Source organism: Mastigoproctus giganteus, chromosome 7 (assembly GCF_048544385.1).
Source record: "Mastigoproctus giganteus isolate SK-2022 chromosome 7, ASM4854438v1, whole genome shotgun sequence".
Lineage (NCBI taxonomy): Eukaryota > Metazoa > Arthropoda > Arachnida > Uropygi > Thelyphonidae > Mastigoproctus > Mastigoproctus giganteus.
The window spans coordinates 106,517,107-106,538,744 of NC_143581.1; the positions used below are offsets into that span (position 1 = coordinate 106,517,107).

The window sequence follows — 21,638 nt, forward strand, 5'->3', positions numbered from 1 at the left end:
CAGTCACAAAGGAACTGGATGCAGGGAATAACTTTGATATTATATACTTGGATCTTAGAAAGGCTTTTGATACTGTTGCACATGGAAGACTGCTGCACAAATTGGAGCAGTGTGGCATTGGAGGCAAATTACTGCTGTAGATAAAGGGGTGGCTGAGGGGGAGAAGACAGAGTGGTAATCAATGGACACTGCTCATCGTGGACTAATGTTATTAGTGGAGTCCCTCAGGGCTTAGTGTTGGGTCCATTATTGTTTTCTGTATTTATAAATGATATTGATGATGGTATATCAAGCTTAATGTCGAAGTTTGCAGACGATACAAAGGTAGGCAGGGTTGTCAAGGACACTACTGACACTATGCTGCTGCAACAGGATCTGGAAAGGTTGAGCAGATGTGCTGAGAGGTGGCAAATGAAGTTTAACATTGACAAATGTAAAGTACTACACATGGGAAACAGCAACCCCAGAGCAATGTATCAACTCTGTGGTACTACACTGATAGTGGTACAGAATGAAAGGGACCTGGGGGTGGTTGTGCAGGCAGATATGAAGTTCTCTGAGCAGTGCAGACGGGCTGCAAGAGTAGCTCATGGTGTATTGTCAATGATATATAGGAATTTTTATAGCAGGGATAAGGAGATGATTTTTCCCTTGTATAAGGCAATGGTCAGGCCACACCTAGAGTACTGTATACAGGTCTGGAGGCCTCATTTCAAGAAGGATGTAGAGCTGCTGGAACGAGTACAGAGAAGGGCAACAAGATTAGTGAATGGAACAAAGGGGTGCTCTTACGAAGAAAGGCTTAAGTTTTGAAAATTAGTGTCTGGAGACTAGGCACCAGCGAGGTGATCTGATAGAGGTGTATAAAGCCTTGAATGGTTTGAGCATGCTCAATGCTGATGGGATTCTTCCTCTCGCTCAGAATAATCACCTGAGAGGGCATAAATTCAAATTGAGGAAAGACAGATGTAGGATAGACGTGCGGAAATTTGCCTTTAGCCAGCGGGTGGTTGGTGGAACAGACTTCCATCCCTAGTTGTGGAAGTTGATAGCCTAAATAAGTTTAAGGCTCAGCTGGACAGGTATTTTGAACGAACAGAGGGGTGAAGTGGAAGTGGTTTTTTTTTTTTTTTTTTGGCTGATGGTGCATAAGCTTGCTTTCTTGCATATAAAAAGAAAATGCTAATGCTAATAGTCTTTAATAAAGATGGAAGACTAGACATGGAAATAAATAATTGAATAAGTAAAATATAAAGTGTGAGACAGCAGTTTAACAAATTAATTTTGAGCAAAAGAGAAATTAGCTAAACACAAAATTAACTAATTAATTGTTTATAACACAGGTTTTTAAAGCTTATTTTAGCCTGTGGAGCTAAGACCTGGGTAGGAAATAAATAGATCAAAAATTAGGATCTTCAGATATTGTAGATTTAAGAAATATAAATGAAATATGAGCAATGGTGAGATGATATATAACAAACAAGGAAATAAGAAAAATCTTTAGATAATGTGCAGTCAAAGGTAAGTGAAAGAAACTGAAGATAGCATAAGCATGTAGAAATAATGGGAGAATGGAGATTGGATTTATTTTTAAGCAAACGTGAGTGGTAATAGGGTTAGTGGCAGAGCATGAGGAAGATGAATTGATGGTGTCATGTGTTAGAGAAATTAGGAAATTGAGTATTCTGGCAAAGGTTAAAGATCTAATAGGAAGAATAGAAATGGCATGGAGAGAATAGTGAATGGAAAGCTGATAGTCCAGGACTGATTTCAACTCAGAGAATGGATCACTGAGATGATCAGTTTCAACTCTTACTTAGTAAAACAATGAAGAATTATGAAAAGTAAAATGCAAATTTTATGTAAAATGTAAAATGAGACTTGCCATTTGCAGTGACATGTTTCTCTTCTTAAGAATATTTATACCTTCATATCCCACTTCCCTTTGGTACATACATACAATTTAGTTGAAATGCATATGTGCAAACTTTTCTGGCTTGCCAGATTTCTGGAAAACATGTCTTTTGTGGTTTTCTGGAATTTACTTTTATTTTGTATTTCAAGTTTCATTTATGTTTTTCAAATGTGTGTGTTTTTTCTTTTTATATTTTCTTTTAATGGTGCCAAGCCATGTGAGTTCACAATAAAGGAATCAATGAAATGAAAGTTTTAAGAAAAATAAATTGAAAGTTAGAAGCAGTGAAAAGATCATATTACAAATGAAGAAATAAAATAATAAAACTGGGTAAAAATATCCATTCAAAGGTAAGTGTTTAATCACTTTTTTTTTTTAATGTAAACTGCAAACACGAGAGGTATTGGAACCTTAGTACTGTACATCAGTTGAAGGTTGAGAAGATGAAAGAAGATACTTGTTGACATGACTTGAATTTCTATATGGTAATTTTTGTGAAATACATATGAAGGGAGGTTGTTCCAGAAAACAGAAGGGGAACAAACAGGGGTGAATCCAGTTTCTGTGGGGCCTGAAGCTTATACATTTTTTAGGGCCCTCTTTAAGGAAAAGAATACACAATTAGGTATGAAAATGAATACTTATTTAGAATGAGAAAAGAAATCACAACAGATTACGAATTTAAAAAAGCTGAGAAATACCACAAACATCACAAAATTCAGAAAAATAACATAATGTTTTTATTAATTAATTTTTTTTCTACAATTTTTGGCTGTACAAAATTTTTACAAAAACCTTTACAAAATTGTTGTTATTTGAAGATATGACAACAATTTTGTAATATCATTTTCTATAGAGAGAAAGATAATTCAGTCTTTCTCTAGCATGGTTGATCGAGATTTATTTGTTTTTTATTAGTCATAGTTTAGAAAAGTTTCTTTCAGCTTCACAACTCGTTATTGGTAATGTCATGTAAATTTTTAGGATTGTTGTCAAATTTGGGAAAACCTCTACCAAGTTTCTTTCATGTATAAGCTGTAAGATTTCAGGGAATTTCAAGTTTTCTTGTACAGTGACTAATCTTAAATACTCTTTGAATTGACAACACTCATTAACCAGTTTGTTGTCAATGTGCTTGTTGTAGTATTATGAATTTTATGTTGTCTTTGTCGATGTCAGTATCTATTTCATGTCAAATCAGCAGGAAATTTAAATCTTTTTCCAATGTGTTCATCTGATTAATTGGATTATCAAACAATTCAAGAGCCTATTTATTATTTCTGTTAGAAATTTATCTCTTCCTCTTAATGAATTACTGCTTTTGGTATGATCTGAAAATTTTTTTGTTACAATTTGCTTTTCGATGTCAGAATAATTTCTATTAATTTCATCGCTCATCTTTATCACTTTTGTTTCATATTCCATTAATTTTTTTTATCTGAATTTTCTCTCAGTTCTTTAATAAATTTAAAGATGACAAAAGGCAGTACTTTTCATATACATCCAAATCAGGAGTCAGTAATTTCTCACTTGTTTTACTGAAACAGTTCAAAACATCCTTCCCAAATTGCAGTTAAAATGGCATATTCGAGCTTTATTTTGAATAAACTTTTTGCATCTTGTTTGGGTTTCCTCTTCCAAGTCTTCAGAAATATATTTTAGAGTCCTTAAAATGTTGTACTCAAGTTGCAAGGCTTGAACAACTTTATAATAGGCAGATTGTCTCATTACACTTAAGACTCTAGGGAAAAATCCAAGTTGGCATGTGTGTTTAAAATACTCCATCTATGAGATGAACCCAAAAAGACAACATATAATTGTTGCAAAATACCGAAGTAGTCAACAACTTCAACTTTTTTTTCCAACAAGATTAACGGAATGAGCTGCACACAGCACATATTCTGCATACTTATTACGATTATAAAGAGTGCTTGCAGCCCTTTGTCCTCACCTTTCATAACAGTTGCGTTGTCATACGACTGACCACGAACATTGTTCAATGGCAAGTTATAATCGTCGAGAACTTGTTTCGCTTTGTTCAATAAAATTACAGATAGATGGTTTTCAGTTAGCGAAAAAGTTAAAAATCGCTCATAGGGTTTTCTGTTAAAACAGTAGCACACAATAATAGCCAACTGATCAGTGTTTGTCTCATCTAGTGTAGAATCTATAATAATGGAGTAGTATTTGGTGTCTTGTTTTTTTTATTTGATTTACCACTTCATTTTGTACACATTTTCACATTATTTTGATTGATTCTTCATAAACTATTTTGGAAAAATAAATAACAATGGTTTTTTCATTTTAACATTTTTCCAAGTGCTTGTGCAAAAATGTACCAAATTCAGCAATTAGTTCTATGATTCCTGTGGAATTTCCATTATTTGAAGAATGCCAATTTTCATCATGACATCTGAAGGACAAATCTCTTTAACTTAAAAATTTAATAACCACAACTACTCTTTTTAGTACTCAGAATAATACTGAATGCTCTTTCTTGTCTATTCTTCAAGATAGTGCAGTGGTTCTCAACCTTTTATGCTTCACGTACCTGCTGGAAATGTGTATGTAACTGGCGTTTCCCTTGTATAGATAGATAAAACTATAGTTATAGTATAACAATGGAATAAAATAAAACATATATATATATACACGTTAAATTTTGTATTCATAAATTACATGCTCGATAAACACAAAGAGTGACATAAACAATTTAACAAATCTTATAAAATTGTAAACATTTTACTGGGTAATCAGATGGTTGTGCTTATTTACACTTGCACAGTTCATCAATGGTTGGGGTTATCTTGCTAAGGTAGAGTTGCAAGTCATCTTCAACATCCAGCCTGTTCTTATATTTATTTTTTAAAGCAGTTAAAGACGAAAACCCAGTTTCACATAAATAAGTTGTTGTGAAAGGTAACAAATATTTGACTGCAATTCTTGACAAAGTCAGATATTCCTTCTCCACTCCTATCCAAAAACTAATCAGTGGCTTTTTGTAATGAATTCTTTTTAAATTATTGTCACAAGATATCTCAATCAACTATTCTTTATTGGACAATGGAAACTTACATTTTTCCAAATCAAATGTGAAGGGGTCTCGAATCTATTCTTGTGTTTCACCGGGGGGGGGGGGTTGAAAATTACTGCCTTATAAGGCAGTAATTTTCAACTGCCTGATTACTGCCTGATGTCTTCAAGGTCTGCAATCGTTTGCTCATTTTTTTTAGGAAATGAATCTAGTTGCTGAAATTGGTCACAGCTGTTCTTTTTAATTCCATTTTTCTAGAGAGAAATTTTTTTTACCATGGCCTCTGTTTTTTCTAAACATAGAACACATCAATGTTGTCTCCTTGCAATGATAAGTTCCAAATATTCACTTTTTCAAAAATATCAGCTAAGTATGCTAACCGTAGAAGCCATTCTAAGTCTTGTAGTCTCAAAGAAAGTCAACTCTTGGTCCATGAAAAAAAGGTGTACTTCATTGTGGAGTTCAAATAAATGGCAAAGAACATTTCCTCGTGACAACCAACTTACTTCTGTGTGAAGCAGCAATCTCTTATGCAGGCTACCCATTTCTTCACACATAATTGAAAAAAGTCGAGACTTTGATGGTCGGGTTTTGTTGAAATTAACCATTTGTACACTTTCATCCAGAACTCCTTTCAAATCATCAGGGAGAAATTTAGCTATTAGCACTTCATGGTGAAGACAACAATGAGTAAACTTACGTTCTGGTGAAACTTGTTTTATACAACCTGCTAGTCCTGTGATGTAACCATTCATTGCTTTTGCTCCGTCAGTACATACAGAAATACAATTTTTCCATTCAAGGTTGTTTTCGGCAAAAAATGAATCAGTCATACTAAAATTATCCTCACCTGTAGTGGAAGTTTTGAGAGGCTTACAAAATAAAATATCTTCAAATATTGCATCCTGGAATTTTCCACACACAAAAACAAGTAATTGAGCTAACCCAGCTACGTCTGTCAACTCATCCACTTGTATGGCAAACCACGGGCTACATTGAATAGCTTGAATGAGTTGGTCCTTAATATTACAGGCCATATCTTTAATTCTCCTGGAAACTGTCGTTTGACAAAGGAATGGTTCTGACAAGGTTTGGCTCTTTTTGACCAAACATACAAGAAGCTGTTTCTTCCACTGCTGGAAGAATGAGTGGCTCGCCTATTGTGTGAGCCTTTCCGGCTTTGGCAATTTGAAGGCTTTTTGTAAGATGCTTTAAATGAACGTTCATTTTCTTCTACACCAGAAAAATGCTTAATTACGGTTTTTCTACTACTCAAGTCTTCCAAAAGATGTTCAAAATAGCTTAAGGGCTTATTTTTTAAATGCTCATGTTTTGTTTCAAAGTGTCGCCATAAAAAAGACTGTTTCATAGAATTTTGTGACAGGACTTCAGAGCAAACAATGCACTGTGGATTTGGTTCTACTAAATTTCCTGCCCATGTAAAGCCAAATTGTAATGATTCATGATATTTATGTTTTTTAATTTTTTTATCATTTGATTGTTTAACTTTTAATGTTCTTTTAATTACTGCTGAATCCACCTCTTTACTCACATGAGATGATGAGGTAGCTGTAGATGTAGAAGCAATCGGCTCTGGCTCCACATTACCTTTCTTCTTAATTATCCATTTATCAGGGCACTTTAGAAACACATTCATTTAACTTCACAGTAAACTGAAGACTAAAAATAACGTTAAGCACAGCAAATGAAATAAATCACTTGTTTTGACTGGGAGATCAGCTGTTCAGGTAGGTTCGGCTCTCAGGTAGGGAAGGGGAGGGAGGATTGACAAATGTGTACAGACATGTACAGCACCGCTCTTCATCACTCAGTTCTCAGAAATTAATCAGTAGCAGTGTTGCCAACTTAGCAACTTTGTTACTAGATCTAGCAACTTTTGAGCTCTCACGGCGTACCCCTCAAAAGTTTTACCATGTACCCCCAAGGGGTATGCGTACCCCACGTTAAGAATCCCTAGTCCAGTACATTTTTTTTACTTTAAATGTAATCCAAGTAAACATAGCCTTGTGCTCTTGACTTTTGAGGGTTCTCAATATATTCATCCAGTCTGAATATATTGAAAACCCATCTGATGTAAGTAGTGTCTGTCTTGTTGAACACAGTTTTCAAACAAAACAATATATGCAAACTTTAGTTTATTAATTTTAGTAAATTAATTTTTTTTCAAAATATCTGTTTGAAAAGCTTCTCTTTTGTCTTTATATGTTCTGTTTGATTCTTGGTAAATATTGGGATCACAATTTTGAGAAAAAAAAATAATAATAATAATCTGAAATTGAGGTATACACAATAACAATTCAAATGCATTTTAAAATTGCCACTATGTTGTATTGAGCTACATAATTGCGTAATCAAATTACTTTTATACAACCCCCCAAATTCATCAATAAGTCAATACATTGACTTATTGATGAATATATGTAGGAGTTTTGTCATTGAACACTTGTTTCTTCGGGCTGTTTCACTGAGTTGGTGACAATTATGCATGCCGATTCGTCCAGAACTGCCAGACTTCATCAGGACAAGATGCTTCAGATACCCTAAGATGTGATTTGATATGTTGGGATGCATAAAAAATGCGAATTTGGGCACAGGCATACTTGTGGCTTGTAGTACTGCTACAAACACAGGAATTCTGATAAATTCTATTTTGTGCGATGCCCATCAAAAAAGAAAAGAAAAAAAAAAAATGTAAGGTGCATTTATAATCGTATACGTAGCATTATTGAGTATATTCCTGACAGGAGAGAACTTCCATTTTGACTAGGTGTTTTGAGACAGCTGTCTTAACCGATTGTGATTAAAATATCTTCCTTTTGCAAATTTTTCAAAAAATATCACTGTGAACACTTTGCTAGGCCACTCTATTTGCATGGGCCCTTCCAAGGAACCTGGACGGGCCCATGCAAATGAGGGGCCCTGAAGCTTAAGCTTCACAGTAAATCCGCCTCTAGAACGAATTAATGAAGAAGAAGAAGATTAACTGCACAAAAACCATTATCTTGGTTTTCTTGCTGTTAATATTTTTTTACTCCTTTACTTTGCTGTTCAGGGTATCCAAGGAGCTCTGTAATTCCTCCTCATTGTTAGCAATCAAAATCTGGTCTTCTGTAAATCTTATTGTCTTTATCTTCTCCCCCCCTCCTACTTTTACACCTCCTTTCTGCTCTTCTTTGTACTTTCTCATCAGTGCTTCTGCATGTATATTAAATAGTAAGGGGGACAAGGAATATCCTTCCCTTACACCATTACCAATGTTTACTTCTTCCGAATCCTCTCCATCAATTCGAACCACAGCTGTCTGTCCCATGTAAAGTTCTCAAATTAGTTTTATATCTCTTTTATCTAGGCCAACTTTTCCTAGTGCCAGATCTTTTCTTATTTCCATGCTTTTTTCTGCTAGTGTTCTTAATATTCCTATTGTTTCTCTTCTCCCACATCCTTCTCTGAACCCAAACTGTGCTTCTATGAATTCGCACTCCTTGGTTTTTGCTTTAATGCGTGCTGAGAGAATTTTTAGTATTATTTTTAAGGAATGGGATAATTATGAATTTAAGAAAGTCTTTTGGCCAGCTTCCACCTTCATAGATTTTTCCTGCGAATCCTGAACAATTCTTTCTTTGCCTCTTCTCCAAGTCCTTTTATAGTTTCTGCTGGTGTATCATAACTCTTTTTAACAAGGACTGCCTTTTCAAATTTTTCTCTTAATAATTTTGGTCCTAAGGCCTTCTCCAGCTGTCACAGGCCAGACTTTTGGTTTTTTTCTCTTATCATATAGCTCTTCTGTATATTCCTTCCATCTTCTCCTAATGTGTTCTTTGCCATATAGTTTTTCCATTCTTGTCTTTTATCTTTCCACTAGTCTTGTTTTATGTTTGTTAAGCTCTTGACTCTTTCATACATTAGATCACTTCTTCCTCTTCTTGCCATTCCCTCTAGTTCTCTTCTGTGCTGTTCTTCCCACCATTTTTCTCTTGCTTCATGTGTTTCCCCTTCTAAGTTCATTATTTAAACTCCTATATTTAATCCTTGCCTCTTCTGAACTTTGCTGCTTCACTTTTCTCCTCTTCTCCATTTTATCTATCATTTCTTCTGTGATCCATGGTTTCCTTATCATTTTCTAATCTACTGTACCTAATTTTCTTTCTGCTACTCCTACTGCAATCTTTTTAAACCTTTCCCATCTCTTCTCCACTTCTTCTATTTCCTCCCCCTCCACAATCTCCCTGTCAGTTGCCTCTGTGAAATCTCCAGCTAGTGCAGTGTTCAGTACATTCAAATTCTATTTCCTTCTTTTTCTTGCTCCCCTTATTCTCTTGAGTGTAATCTTCATATTCATTGCTACCAAATTGTGGTCAGAGTTGGCATCTGCATCTGGATAGCTATGCAAATTCTTCACAGTATTCCTGTACCTTTTGTTGACTAAAATATTGTTTATTTGATACCTGTCTACATCCCCTGGTCTTCTCCAAGTGTATCTTCTTTTCTCGTGTGTTTAATGCAAACATCTCTCTCTTCTTTTGCAAAATTCTAACAGCTTCTTGCCTCTCTTATTCCTCCTTTGTATATTACCTTTATATCTTCACTCATGGAGTCTCCCTCATCTTTCCACCTAGTCTCTATTATACCTAATATGTTCAGTTTATTTTTCTTTATTTCTCTCTTCACATTTTCAAGTTTCCCTTTCCTCAACATTGTTCTTACATTCCATGTGCCAGTCTTCGTAAATGGATACTTATTAACAAGGATTTCGCTGGTTTACGACTTGAGTAGCCTTGTTACTTATCCTGCTGATAATGACACTCACAACATCTGCCTGTTGAGTCTGCTAATATTTAAATCTGACTTCATGAAGCTACCAGGGATAGCTGTAAAAGGTGGTTCCCATTGCCTTTCTTGCCAGCAATGGCCCTCTATGGGGTTGGGTACGTGAGCCATTTCTCAGACTTCTGATCCTCTGCCTGCCGTTTTTCCATTCCACCGTTGGATTCCCACCATAATCACAATATATAAAGAGTGTATATGTGAGGGTAATCTCCAAACAAGCATTATATTATGTCATTGAAATATTTACTGATCTAAAAAATAAATTCAGTATAGCATTTATCAGGAGCAGTCTGAGATGGGGACTAAAGGAATTGCCCCTCCCCCCAATAAGTTTTTTTTTAATACCATACTAGTTAACTTCTTGGAAACTAGAATTATACTCGCCATGAAAGAAACCTCATGGGTACACTGATTATATGAAATGAGAATGAAAACCTTTTGAGCTTTTTGATATTGTCATTATCTCAGTTCATAAAATATAATTTTAAATATTTATTGAAGGTTAAAAATAGTGAGTCGTTAGAGTAACACACATAAATCATGCATCCTTTGATACCATATTAAAGAATGTTCTGTAATAAAGAAATGTTAATTCCTGTTAACTTCATTCTTTGTAATCAATCCATGCAATTTTTAAAATTTTGTATTTTTGTTTGTGTAATTTCTTAGGAAGGAAAAGTTATTGGATATGATATCAGAAATGACTGTGTGGAAATTGAACTGACAAAGGGAGGGTCAAGAAAGCGTATGTATTGATTAAATTTTCTTAAATGCAATTTGCTAGATTAACCTTCTTCTAGATTAGCCTTCTCTTCATCACATCCAAGCCAGCGTACTCTTCAGTCACCACTTTGATCGTCATCTGTCAATCCAACGTTCCATGGTTTGACATAAGAGGCCTCACCTCCATGCCCTGTCTGTGTACTTCTCTCCATCATTGGTTTCATTCCAATTTCTTCCTCTCTTAATGACATGTCTTTATCATGTCGTGCCACCTCATTCTTGGTCTTTTGTCCTTTAATTGTAAATCAAACGTTCCTCTTGGAAAACTTCTCTCGTTCATCCTCTTGACATGTCTGAACCATTTCAAATGGTACCTTTCAATCCTGCCCTGGAGTTTTTCAAACTGGATTATCTCCCTAATCACATCATTCCTGATTTTGTTGTGCCTTGTCTTTCTGACTATACTCCTCACAAATCTCATTTCTGCCCCCTGTATTCTGCTTTCATCCTTTTTCCTCATAGTCCCAAGTTTCAGATGCATACTTCACAATTGGTATGTAATAGGTCTGGTATATGGCCTTCTTACACTTCAATGGTATGTTCCTATTCTAGATAAAATCTCTTGTCTGCCTGTAGAAATTCTTGTCCACTTGTATCCTGCTACTTATTTCTTCATCTGTCACTCCACTCTTTATGATTGTGCTTCCTAGATACTTGAAGTTGTTAACCTTTTTAAGCTCTTTCCCTTTCACTGTAATGTATCTGTCAGGCTTGTCACTTCTCTTTAGAACTATTACTTCTCTCTTCTCCTGACTGAAAACTAGTCCAAATTCATTGGCCGTACAAGCCCACATCAACTTGCTGTTGTTGCACTTGTTCCCTGCTCTCTCCCCATATACAGAGGTCATCTGCGAAGAGCATGACTTTCATCTGGTCTTGTCCAAATTGTTTCACCACTCTACATTGCACAGCATTCATGACAGCTATAAATAGTAGTGGTGACAGGATGCCTCCTTGTCCCAAATCTGATGTTATTTTGAAGCTCTCTGTTAACCCCCACCACTGTTCTTATTTTGCTTACTGTGTTGGTGTAGATATTCTCAGTTCTTTCCAAAGATGTTCCCTTATCCCCAAGTTTCTCAAAATCTCCCATGCTTTCTCTCTATTCACGGCATTAAATGCTTTCTTTATGTCCAAAAATGCGATCCATAATTCTTTATTGTGTTCATAACATTTTTCCATCAGTTGCCTGATGCAGAAAATTAGATCCACTGTCAGTCTGCTAGGCGTAAAGCCATACTGTTCCTTGGGCATCTGGTTTTCAATCATTCCTGTTATCTTCCGCTCCAGCACTCTCTCGTACAGCTTACTCATATGTAATGTCAGTGTGATGCCTCTATAATTTGAACACTTGTCATATAACAATTTACTAAATCATTATATATGGTACGGGCGCTTCCGTAGCCAGGTGGGCAGGAGTAGCAGTGCGTAGTTAGACCGGGATTCGAGCCCGTCACCACCAAATACGGAGGATGCAGAAAGGTTAGGGAATGACCACCGCATATCCCTGGAGCAATATGGCCTTAGTTGCTAATGCTCCTAGAAACCAAATAACAAACAAACAAAACATATATGGTATGATATGATCAAATATGAAATAATTGTTGCATTCGGCAGTAATTCCTTTATGATGTGTTTGCAACAGTGTTTAATTTTTAAATCGTTGCCCGCTGAATTTACTTTGCACTTTTAGTGTTCATATCATTACCATTAAATCATCTTGAACTTTGACAGCCATCCCTGTACTCCTTAATAATATCATTAATGAGCATTTGAAACAAGGGGGGGGGGGGGTCCTGAGAGACTCCACTTTCTGTATTAGTCCAATCTTTAAAATGCTCATTTATGACTTCTTTCTATGTCTTATTCTTCAGCCAGCCACTGATTCATTATTTATCTTTCTTATAATTCCAGTTTTGAAGTGACCTCTAAATTTTGTACTGTATCTGGGTCTATATCTGAAGTTTACTAAAGTTTAGGTATATAGTGCTAAGTTTTTTTTTGACAATTTGTTTTTATGTGCTCATCATATTAGTTAACCAAATTGGTTAGGCATGACCCTCCTTTCACAAATTCATTCTGTGATGATCTGTTGCATTCTAATCAAGGTGGTTCTGTATTTTGTCCTTGAATATAGCTCCTTGATCTTTACCCCCCCCCCTTCAGAAGTTAGACTTACTGATTTCTATAGTTCTTAACTATAGTTTCCCATCATCCCAGACCCTCTTGTGGAATTAAAAAATATTAGTCCTTCTTCTGTCCATAAGTCCAAAAGTCTAATGATCTCATTGACATTTATAATGGTTTGACAGTAATGAAACTGCAAATCCTGTCTTCTCCACTGTGAGATTTGCAGACCATTCTTATAAAAAACTAAATTATACTAGCTACCAGTACCCTTTCCTCTTTGGGTCCCCTTTCTTCTGTGGTCGACATGGATAAGGTATTTTCGCCGTTGTTTGATATACTTGCATCACCTATTTTTAAGTATAACTATGTCTGATGATATTTTAAGGAGTCCTTATGTGCTGTGATGTAATGACTAGATTGTAGATGTAGCTTAGCTTAATTTTCAGTGCTCACCTCATAGTAATCTGCTTAGTTGATTGAAAGTTTCATCTCGTACATATTAGTTATGAGATTCTAATAACTTAAAGAAATTGTAAATTTAAAATTACTAAGTTATGAGCTTTAAAAATTTGCCTAAGAAAGGAAAGTGCACCTTCCATTCTATGGTTGTCTAATTAAAATAAATTAAAGTGAGATAAAAAGCTAATAGCCGTGCACAAGCGATTTTCGAAATAGTCTTCAGTTAGCTAGTGTGGGAAGGGAAGAGCGTGCGAGTGTGTTACATACAGGTTGAGTTCCTGAAATGCATTTCAGTGCACGTAGAAACTTTATACGTGCTAAATTACAAATAGGGGAGAAGTTGGTTGGAATCTTTCTGTTTAATATGTTGAATGCTGTGTGGCACTTAAACCACTCAATGATGAGGGCTTCATTTTGAAGGATTTTATAACTGGAATTTAGTCTAACTATTGTAATCGCTGATTTTGAATCCTTCAAAATGAAGCCCTTGTCATTGAGTGGTTTAAGCGCCACACACATCGTTCAACATATTAAACAAAAAGATTCCAACCAACTTCTCCCCTATTTGGAATTTAGCACGTATAAAGTTTCCACGTGCACTGAAATGCATTTCGGGAACTCAACCCATATATAAGACACTCGTGCGCTCTTCCCTTCCCACTATAGCTAACTGAAGACGATTTCAAAAGTCGCTCATGCATGGCTATTAGCTTTTTATCTGACTTTAATTTATTTTAATTAGACAACCATAGAATGGAAGGTGCACTTTCCTTTCTAAGGCAAATTTTTAAAGCTCATAACTTAATTTTAAATTTATAATTTCTTTAAGTTATTAGAATCTCATAACTAATATGTACGTGTGGTGAAACTTTCAATCAACTAAGCGGATTACTATGACGTGAGTGCTGAAAATTAAGCTAAGCTATATCTATGATCTAGTATAACTGTGTATAATGTGCACCTTTGAGACCATACCCTTATTCAGCTTCAATGTCATCTACAATGCTTCTGAGAGAGAGAGATCATTATATCATTAATTTTACAGTTAGATATCTTCTATTCACTGTTTCCTCCTGGTACAAATGCAGTTGTAATTGTTATTGCAAAGTACCCCGCAGGCGCCTTCGTAGCCAGGTGGGAAGGAGCAGCAGTGCGTAGCACACGCTTCTTGATTAGACCGGGGTTCGAGCCCGTCACCACCGAATACGAAGGATGCAGGGAGGTCAGGGAATGACCACCGCATATCATGGAGCAATATGGTCTTAGTTGCTAATACTCCTAAAAACCAAATAACAAGAACGCAAAGTACCTTCTCCTCATCTTTCACATTGTCTGGGTTGTCTGAAAACAAAAAAAAGTATCACAAGGTTTAATGTGATACTTTTAAGGAATGATATTAAACTGAAGGATTTTTGTAGTGTTTTGTATTCAAAAATACTAGAAAAATCATTTTTTAATCAAATAATTAATCAATGAGGGGCATAAGCTTTCTTCTGAGATTTGCATTTGTTTTGGAAAGGAGCTTAAACTAGTTTTTTTGTGTTTTTATGCTTCCCACCCTGTAATTTCTGTGCTGCATTCTATGCATTTCAGCTTTTGCAGGGTAGAAAAAATACTCTGATCACATGCAGGAAAATAGTTTCTGTGTGGTGTATATAATTATTCTTTCACATTAAAGTAGTGGTGGGGCAGAAATAAAAGCATGTCCAGAGAAGCAGATTTATTATTTTTTAAAGATACATAGCACAAAATTACTACACATGTGATTATTCGTTGCCACCAGCCAGCCATTAACACCTCTATGACAGTAAAATGCATTTTTCACTCATTTAGAAGATCGGCTTCATATCCACTGAAAACTGGATGAATTCTTAAAGGCCTCTTCAATTAGAAATAGAGTTAAATGATCTCAGATGGGGGGTGTAGGGTCTCTCTCCCCCCACCCCAGTGAGTTTTTATATATTATTTTTTTTTTTTCAGCATGCAAGATGTGCATACTAACCCGTTAACCCACATTTGTACCCCAACCTAATATAATAAAATTTTGTTACAGTAAAATAGGTCTGGTGAAAATTTGAGTCTAGCAAATAATTTTCAAAGTCCACCTATGAAAAGAATGCATTAGTTTATGGTAAAAAAAAAAAAATTATATGAAAACCATGAATGTTTAGTTTGGAAATGAATAAACACTAGTTTAGTTTCACTAGATGTATTGGAAACTCATTACTCACTGTGGTGGGGCCACTCAACTTACAGACCTCATCATCTCTTCATGTGCCTTCTTTAGCTTATCCATATGTCACCTTTTTTTTTAGGAAGAGGAGAATTTGCCTATCAATTTATAAATGAGAAGGGCAAAGTTGTAGCTGAAATAAGGAATGGCATGTCATTTTACTTGCTGTGCTGTGCTTCAAAAGGATGGATCAGTAAGTGCTTCCATACCTTTGATAAATTCCTTGGCTGAGAATTGTGAAATGAGCTTCAGCAACCTTCATAGCCATATCTCTGGAAACTTATGCTCCAAAATTGCAATGTGAATCAATTGAACTGTAGTATGGCTCAGTTTTGCATTGAGTCATACTACAGCTTGACAACATTTTTCATTAGTGACCATTTATGCTTCTTGACTAGACTTACAGTTAAATTGGTATGAAGTTTGTTAAATGTGTTTAAAAAATTTGCCTGCTCACATATACATTGTTTTTTCACACATGAAGCAAAACAAATCAAAATTCTGTTCAAGAATCATTGATACACACTCATGCAGTGTAATGCAAATTAGCATTTCAAAAATGGAACCAAATATTAATTCTCTTTAAAATTTCTAGTTTCTGACGAAGAAACCATTCAATCCTTGCCCACAGCTGAATACCATGTCCATGGTGTGGAAAAAACCCCATAAATGTGAAAACGCCAAACATGAGAAGTATTAGAACCTATAGCACTTAGTACCATGAATGGGCTAAAGGTTGAGAAGATGAAAAAACATATTTGTTGACTTTAGACTTGAATTTTTGTAGATTGTAATTTTCAGGAGATATGCATGAAGGAAGGTGTTCCAGAAAATGGAGAATAGACCATCACAACTTGGAGTGCCTAGAGGACCACACACCTCAAATGAATAAATGAGGAAGAAGAAAAATTGATTCTGTGAGTTTCAAGCTGGACAGTAAAAGGATGTTGACTGGTTGCAATATGTTTACAGACTGGTTTGGAAGAGAGAGAGAGAGAGAGAGAGAGAGAGAGAGAGAGAGAGAGAGAGAGAGAGAGAGAGAGAGAGAGAGAGAGAGCGCGAGCAAAAATTACAGAAGCCAATTCAGAAGAACCCTTGGAATTATCTATACAAAGTGCATGCAGCAGAAACAGAATGTCTATGAGACAGAGTGGAGAGAGAGAGAGAGAGATAAGTCAGAAATTAACCTAACTGCCCTCTTTTGAATGGAATTTAGAACCCTGAGAGAGGTTTTGGGGCACTGCCCCAGATGTGGTAACAATAGTCAATCTTAGGGAAATTTTCTATTTGTACATAGTGAATAGCTGTTTGGAAGAAAAGTAATGCTGAGAGCAAAACAGAAAACTCTGCATCTAAAACAGTTTTTTAGATGCAGAGGAAGCAATATTTGTAATGTGCTTATGCCAAGAGAGACAAGAAGTCAGAGTAATCCCCAGTAGAGATATATAATCTTGCCTAAAAATCAGTGTCATCAAAGATAAGCATAGGAGCCGAAGGATCCTTTTCTGTGAGATTAAGACAGGACTGAGTTTTAGAAGGAGAATTATCTGGAGATCAGTATTTAAGGAATTGGTAGTGGATATTAGAGTAGTTGAAGCTGAAGTTTGTGTAGGGCAAGTTTTCTCAAACTGTAAGGTGGAATGAAATGTGCTTTATCATCAGCAAAACTATGGATAGGATTTCCTGTCAATGGAAGAAGGTCATTAATATACAAGAGGAAAACAGGGGGAGAAAGAACTAAACCTTGGAGGCCAACAGCATTAGAGGAGAAGTTAGACGGTAGAGAGTCATCTACCATCACCTGCAGTGAGCGGTAAGAGAGAAAATTGGATTTAGAAGGCCTTATACCAAATATGATTAAAAGCCTTTAAAATGTTAATAGAAACTGCTTGATTTTCACCAAACTTTTCCATTGATTTTGTCCATAGATGAATAACATAAGCCAGAATATCTCTAGTGGATCAACCCTGATTGAATCCATATTGAAAATATTGAGTGGATGGAAGGTTTCTAGATAGTTTGAGTTGGCAGATAATTGATTTCTCCATTACTTTAGCATTAGAATTAGTAAAGGCACATGATGCAAGAAAGCAAGCTTAAATAGCATCAGCCAAAAAAAAAACCAAATCTTGTAATTTCACCCATCCACTCGCTCCAAATGTTTGTCTAGTTCTGCCTTGAATTTATTTAAGCTATCAACTTTTACAATGACAAATGGAGGTTTGTTCCATCAATCAACCACATGCTGGCTAAAAGCAAACTTCCACATATCTATCCTACATTTGAATTTATGCATTCTCAGGAAGAATCCCATCAGCACTGAACATATTCAAACCACCTCAATCAGATCACCTCACAGGTGCCTAGTCTCCAGACACTATAATTTGCAAAACTGAAGCCTTTCTTCATAAGAGCACCCCTTCGTTCCATTCATTAATCTTGTTGCCCTTCTCTGCAATTACTCCAGCAGTTCTACATCCTTCCTAAAATGAGGCCTCCAGACCTGTATACAGTAATCAAGGTGCAAACTGACCATTGCCTTATACAAGGGGGATAATCACCTCTTTTTCCCTGCTAGAAAAATTCCTGTATATCATTGACAAGGCACTATGAGCTACTCTTTCAGACCGTCTGCACTGTTCAGAAAACTTCTTATCTACCTGCACAATTACACCCAGGTCCTTTTCATTCACTGTCAGTGTAGTACCACATAGTTTATACATTATTTGGGATTACTGCTTCTCATATGCAGTACTTTACATTTTTCAATGTTAAACTTCAGTTGCCACCTCCCAGCCCATCTGCTCAACTTTTCTAGATCCTGTTGCAGCAGCGTACTATCATTAGTGTCGGTAACAACCCAGCCAACCTTCGTATCATCTGCAAACTTGGACATTAAGCCTGATATGCCATCATCAATATCATTGTTAAATACAGAAAACAACAATGTACTTAACACTCAACCCTGTGAGACTCCACTAATAACATTAGTCCATGAAGAGCAGTGTCCATTTATTACCACTTTCTGTCTTCTCGCACTCAACCATCCCTTTATTCATAGCAGCAATTTGCCACCAATGCCCCACTACTCCAATTTGTGCAGCAGTTTTCCATGTGCAACAATATCAAAAGCCTTTCTAAGATCCAAATATATCATATGAAAGTTACTCCCTACATCCAGTTTCTTTGTGACCACATCATAGTATCCAATCAAAATGGTCAGGCAAGACTTCCCCTTAACAAAACCATGCTATGTCCGAGCTATAAATGAAGTCTTGTCTAGATGATCCTGAAGTGCTCCTTTAACCAGTGCGTCCATTAATTTCCCTGGAACAGAAGTTAAACTAACAGGTCTGTAATTTACTTGCGTTGATCCTTTGATTCTCCTTTGTGAATTGAGGTCACATTTGCACATCTCCAGTCCATGGGTACCTCCCCTGAGTCCAAGGAAACTCTCATAATTATGGCTAAGGGTTTGCTTACTTCCTTTGCTGCCTCCTTTAATATAACTGAATATATTCCATCCACCTCAGGTGCCTTAGTTGCATTTATCTTCAACAATTTCTCCTCCACTTTACCCTCAGTTATTATAAAAGCATCTATCTCTCTCTGCCAGAGTTTAATTAACCTCTGGCATTCCTCTCCCTGAATAACTCCACATGTGTGAATGTAGATGCAAAATACTCATTTAGTTTGTTAGCTCCCTGAGCAGGATCATCAACAGTTGAACCATCAATATCCAATTGACCTATCTGATTCATCCCTTTCCTTCTAGAGTTTACATACGTAAAGAACTCTTTGATGTTTTTCTTTGCATCCTTTGCCAAAGATTTCTCGTAATCTGCCTAACCTCCTTTGTGACTTGGTTACAGATCAGCTTATATCTCTCATAGGCTTCTGTGTCACCTGTTAATTTATATGAATCTCATGCATTTTTCTTCTCTGCCATGTCTCATTAGTTCACCTGACAACCATTTAGGCCTAAACCTTGAACAATATTTCTTAGTTGGTATGAAAAGCCTAATCGCTTTCCATATTAATTCTTTGAATGCCTCCCATTTTGAATTTGTTGTTGGCAACATCATCAGTTGGTCCCACTGTATAGAATTTAAATACTGTCTCAGACCACGGTAGTCTCCTTTACGAAAGCAAAAACCCTTCTCTTTTTCCCCCAATGGTAGTTACCTCTTTGAGTAAATCCCACTTCAGCACACTGTGATCAATGCCACCTAGTGGTTCCTTTATCTGCAGATTCTTAATGCATGAAGAATCACTACTGATTATCAGATCAAGAATATTAATCCCTCTAGTTGCCTCCCGAACATGCTGCTGTAGAAAACAATCATCCCAATAATTCATCAATATCTGGGAAATTAAAATCCCCCATTATAAGACTCTCTGATTTACTGACCCATTCTATTTCCCTGTATAGTTTCTTATTTTACTCATTAGAGTGGCGCCTCGGTAGCCAGGTGGGAAGGAGCAGCAGTACGTAGCACATGCTTCTTGATTAGACCGGGGTTCGAGCCCGTCACCACCAAATACTGAGGATGCGGAAAGGTCAGGGAATGACCACCGCATATCCCGGAGCAATATGGCCTTAGTTGCTAATGCTCCTAAAAAAAAACCAAATAACAAATAAATAAATAACTCATTAGAGTCATTAGTTCTATAACACACTCCTACTCTCGATTTTTATTTCCCAGTGCTTACGTCACACCAAACTGACTTGACACTGCACTGTCCATCCATGTTGACTGGCTGTACTTCCTTGGATTTTATGTGTTTTTTAACTAATAGCTTAACTCCTCCTCCTCCTCCTCCCTTCCTGTCCTGTCAATCCTTCCTGTACACATTGTGTTCCCCAAATTCCATTTCTTCATTCCTTATATCTGTGTGACACCACGTCCCTGATATCCCAACAATATCTGCCTCTGATGTTTTGGTGCCTCCGTAGCCAGGTGGGCAGGAGTAGCAGTGTGTAGCACATGCTTCTTGATTAGACCTGGGTTTGAGCCCATAACCACCAAATACAGAGGATGCAGAAAGGTCAGGGAATGACCACCGCATATCCCCGGAGCAATATGGCCTTAGTTGCTAATGCTCCTAAAAACCAAATAACAACAACTCTGATGTTTTGACCAACACCTCAAATTTATTTACCAAACTCCTAGCATTGGTGTACATGCAAGTATACATGCACCTGTTCCTCTTCTTAGCTACCCTAACATATCCCATGTGTTTACTTGTACCGCAATGACTCCCAGCAATCTCTGAAATACCCTGCATCTCTTTTTTCCAGGCTGTTGCTCATTCCAGTAGAAGCGGTGCAAGAATCACTTTCACCTCTGCCAGCAGCTACTGTTAATCTATTAATCTGTGTCCTCCCCCCTTCAAAGCTAGCAGTTTTCCGACCAACCTAACACTGCCTCGATAGCATCAGCAAATATTCTTGCACCCTTTCTATTTAAGTGTATCCCATCTCTGTAGAAGCAATCTCTCCTGTTAAAAAGCACAGACCAGGCTGAGAAAAATTCTACCCCTTGATCCTTGCGCAGTCTCTCCAGGCTGAATTGATCAACACGATCAATTCGTGTCAAACACGATCAATACTTTAGAAAGAATAGTAGTAGTAAGTGTAATGGTACCATAACTGGATGGGAGGTATTTATCACCCTTTTTAGTAACTGTCTGGATATGAGCAAATTTTCCAACAGAAGGGTAAATGCCTTTGGAATTAGAAGGAGAAAAAAGGTGATGCAAAACAGGAGTGAGTTCAGGAGCACAGGTTTTGAAAACAAGTGGAGAAATACCATTAGAACCTGGAGTTTTCTTAGCATTGAGATCATTCAAAATCCTTTTGATGGATCACCACAGGAGGCATTTATTGGAATGTACTGGGAATTATAGGTGGTGGTGGTGTACCAAGATTATCAATACACGAGTGAAGAAAAGTAGGATGTTAGCAGGTGAGCTTTATCTGTGGCTGAAGTGTCAATAGAACCATCTAGTTCTGATAGAGGTGGACAAAAGTTGCTGCCAATAGCTTTGTTAAGAGACCAGAATGCTTGACTACTATCTAGAAAAGAAGCAAGTTTTCTACTTTTAGTCTGTTCAAAATCTAGTTTGTATTGATTAATAACTACTTTACAATTGTTGCGAGCTTTGCTACAGGCAGAAAATGAATCTGGAGATTTGGATATAAGCCAATTACGATATGCAACATTCTTCTCTTG

At 36.5% G+C, this 21,638-nt stretch overlaps 1 protein-coding gene across 1 annotated transcript in view; it reads left to right on the plus strand.

The window, feature by feature from the left end:
* The window catches only part of LOC150083130 (uncharacterized), a 99,169-nt gene that overhangs the window by 62,901 nt on the left and 14,630 nt on the right, over positions 1 to 21,638 (plus strand). The window contains exon 5 of the mRNA XM_090377065.1: positions 10,467 to 10,542. Coding sequence (XP_090233191.1) covers positions 10,467 to 10,542 — 76 coding nt within the window. The remainder of the gene's footprint in view (positions 1 to 10,466; positions 10,543 to 21,638) is intronic.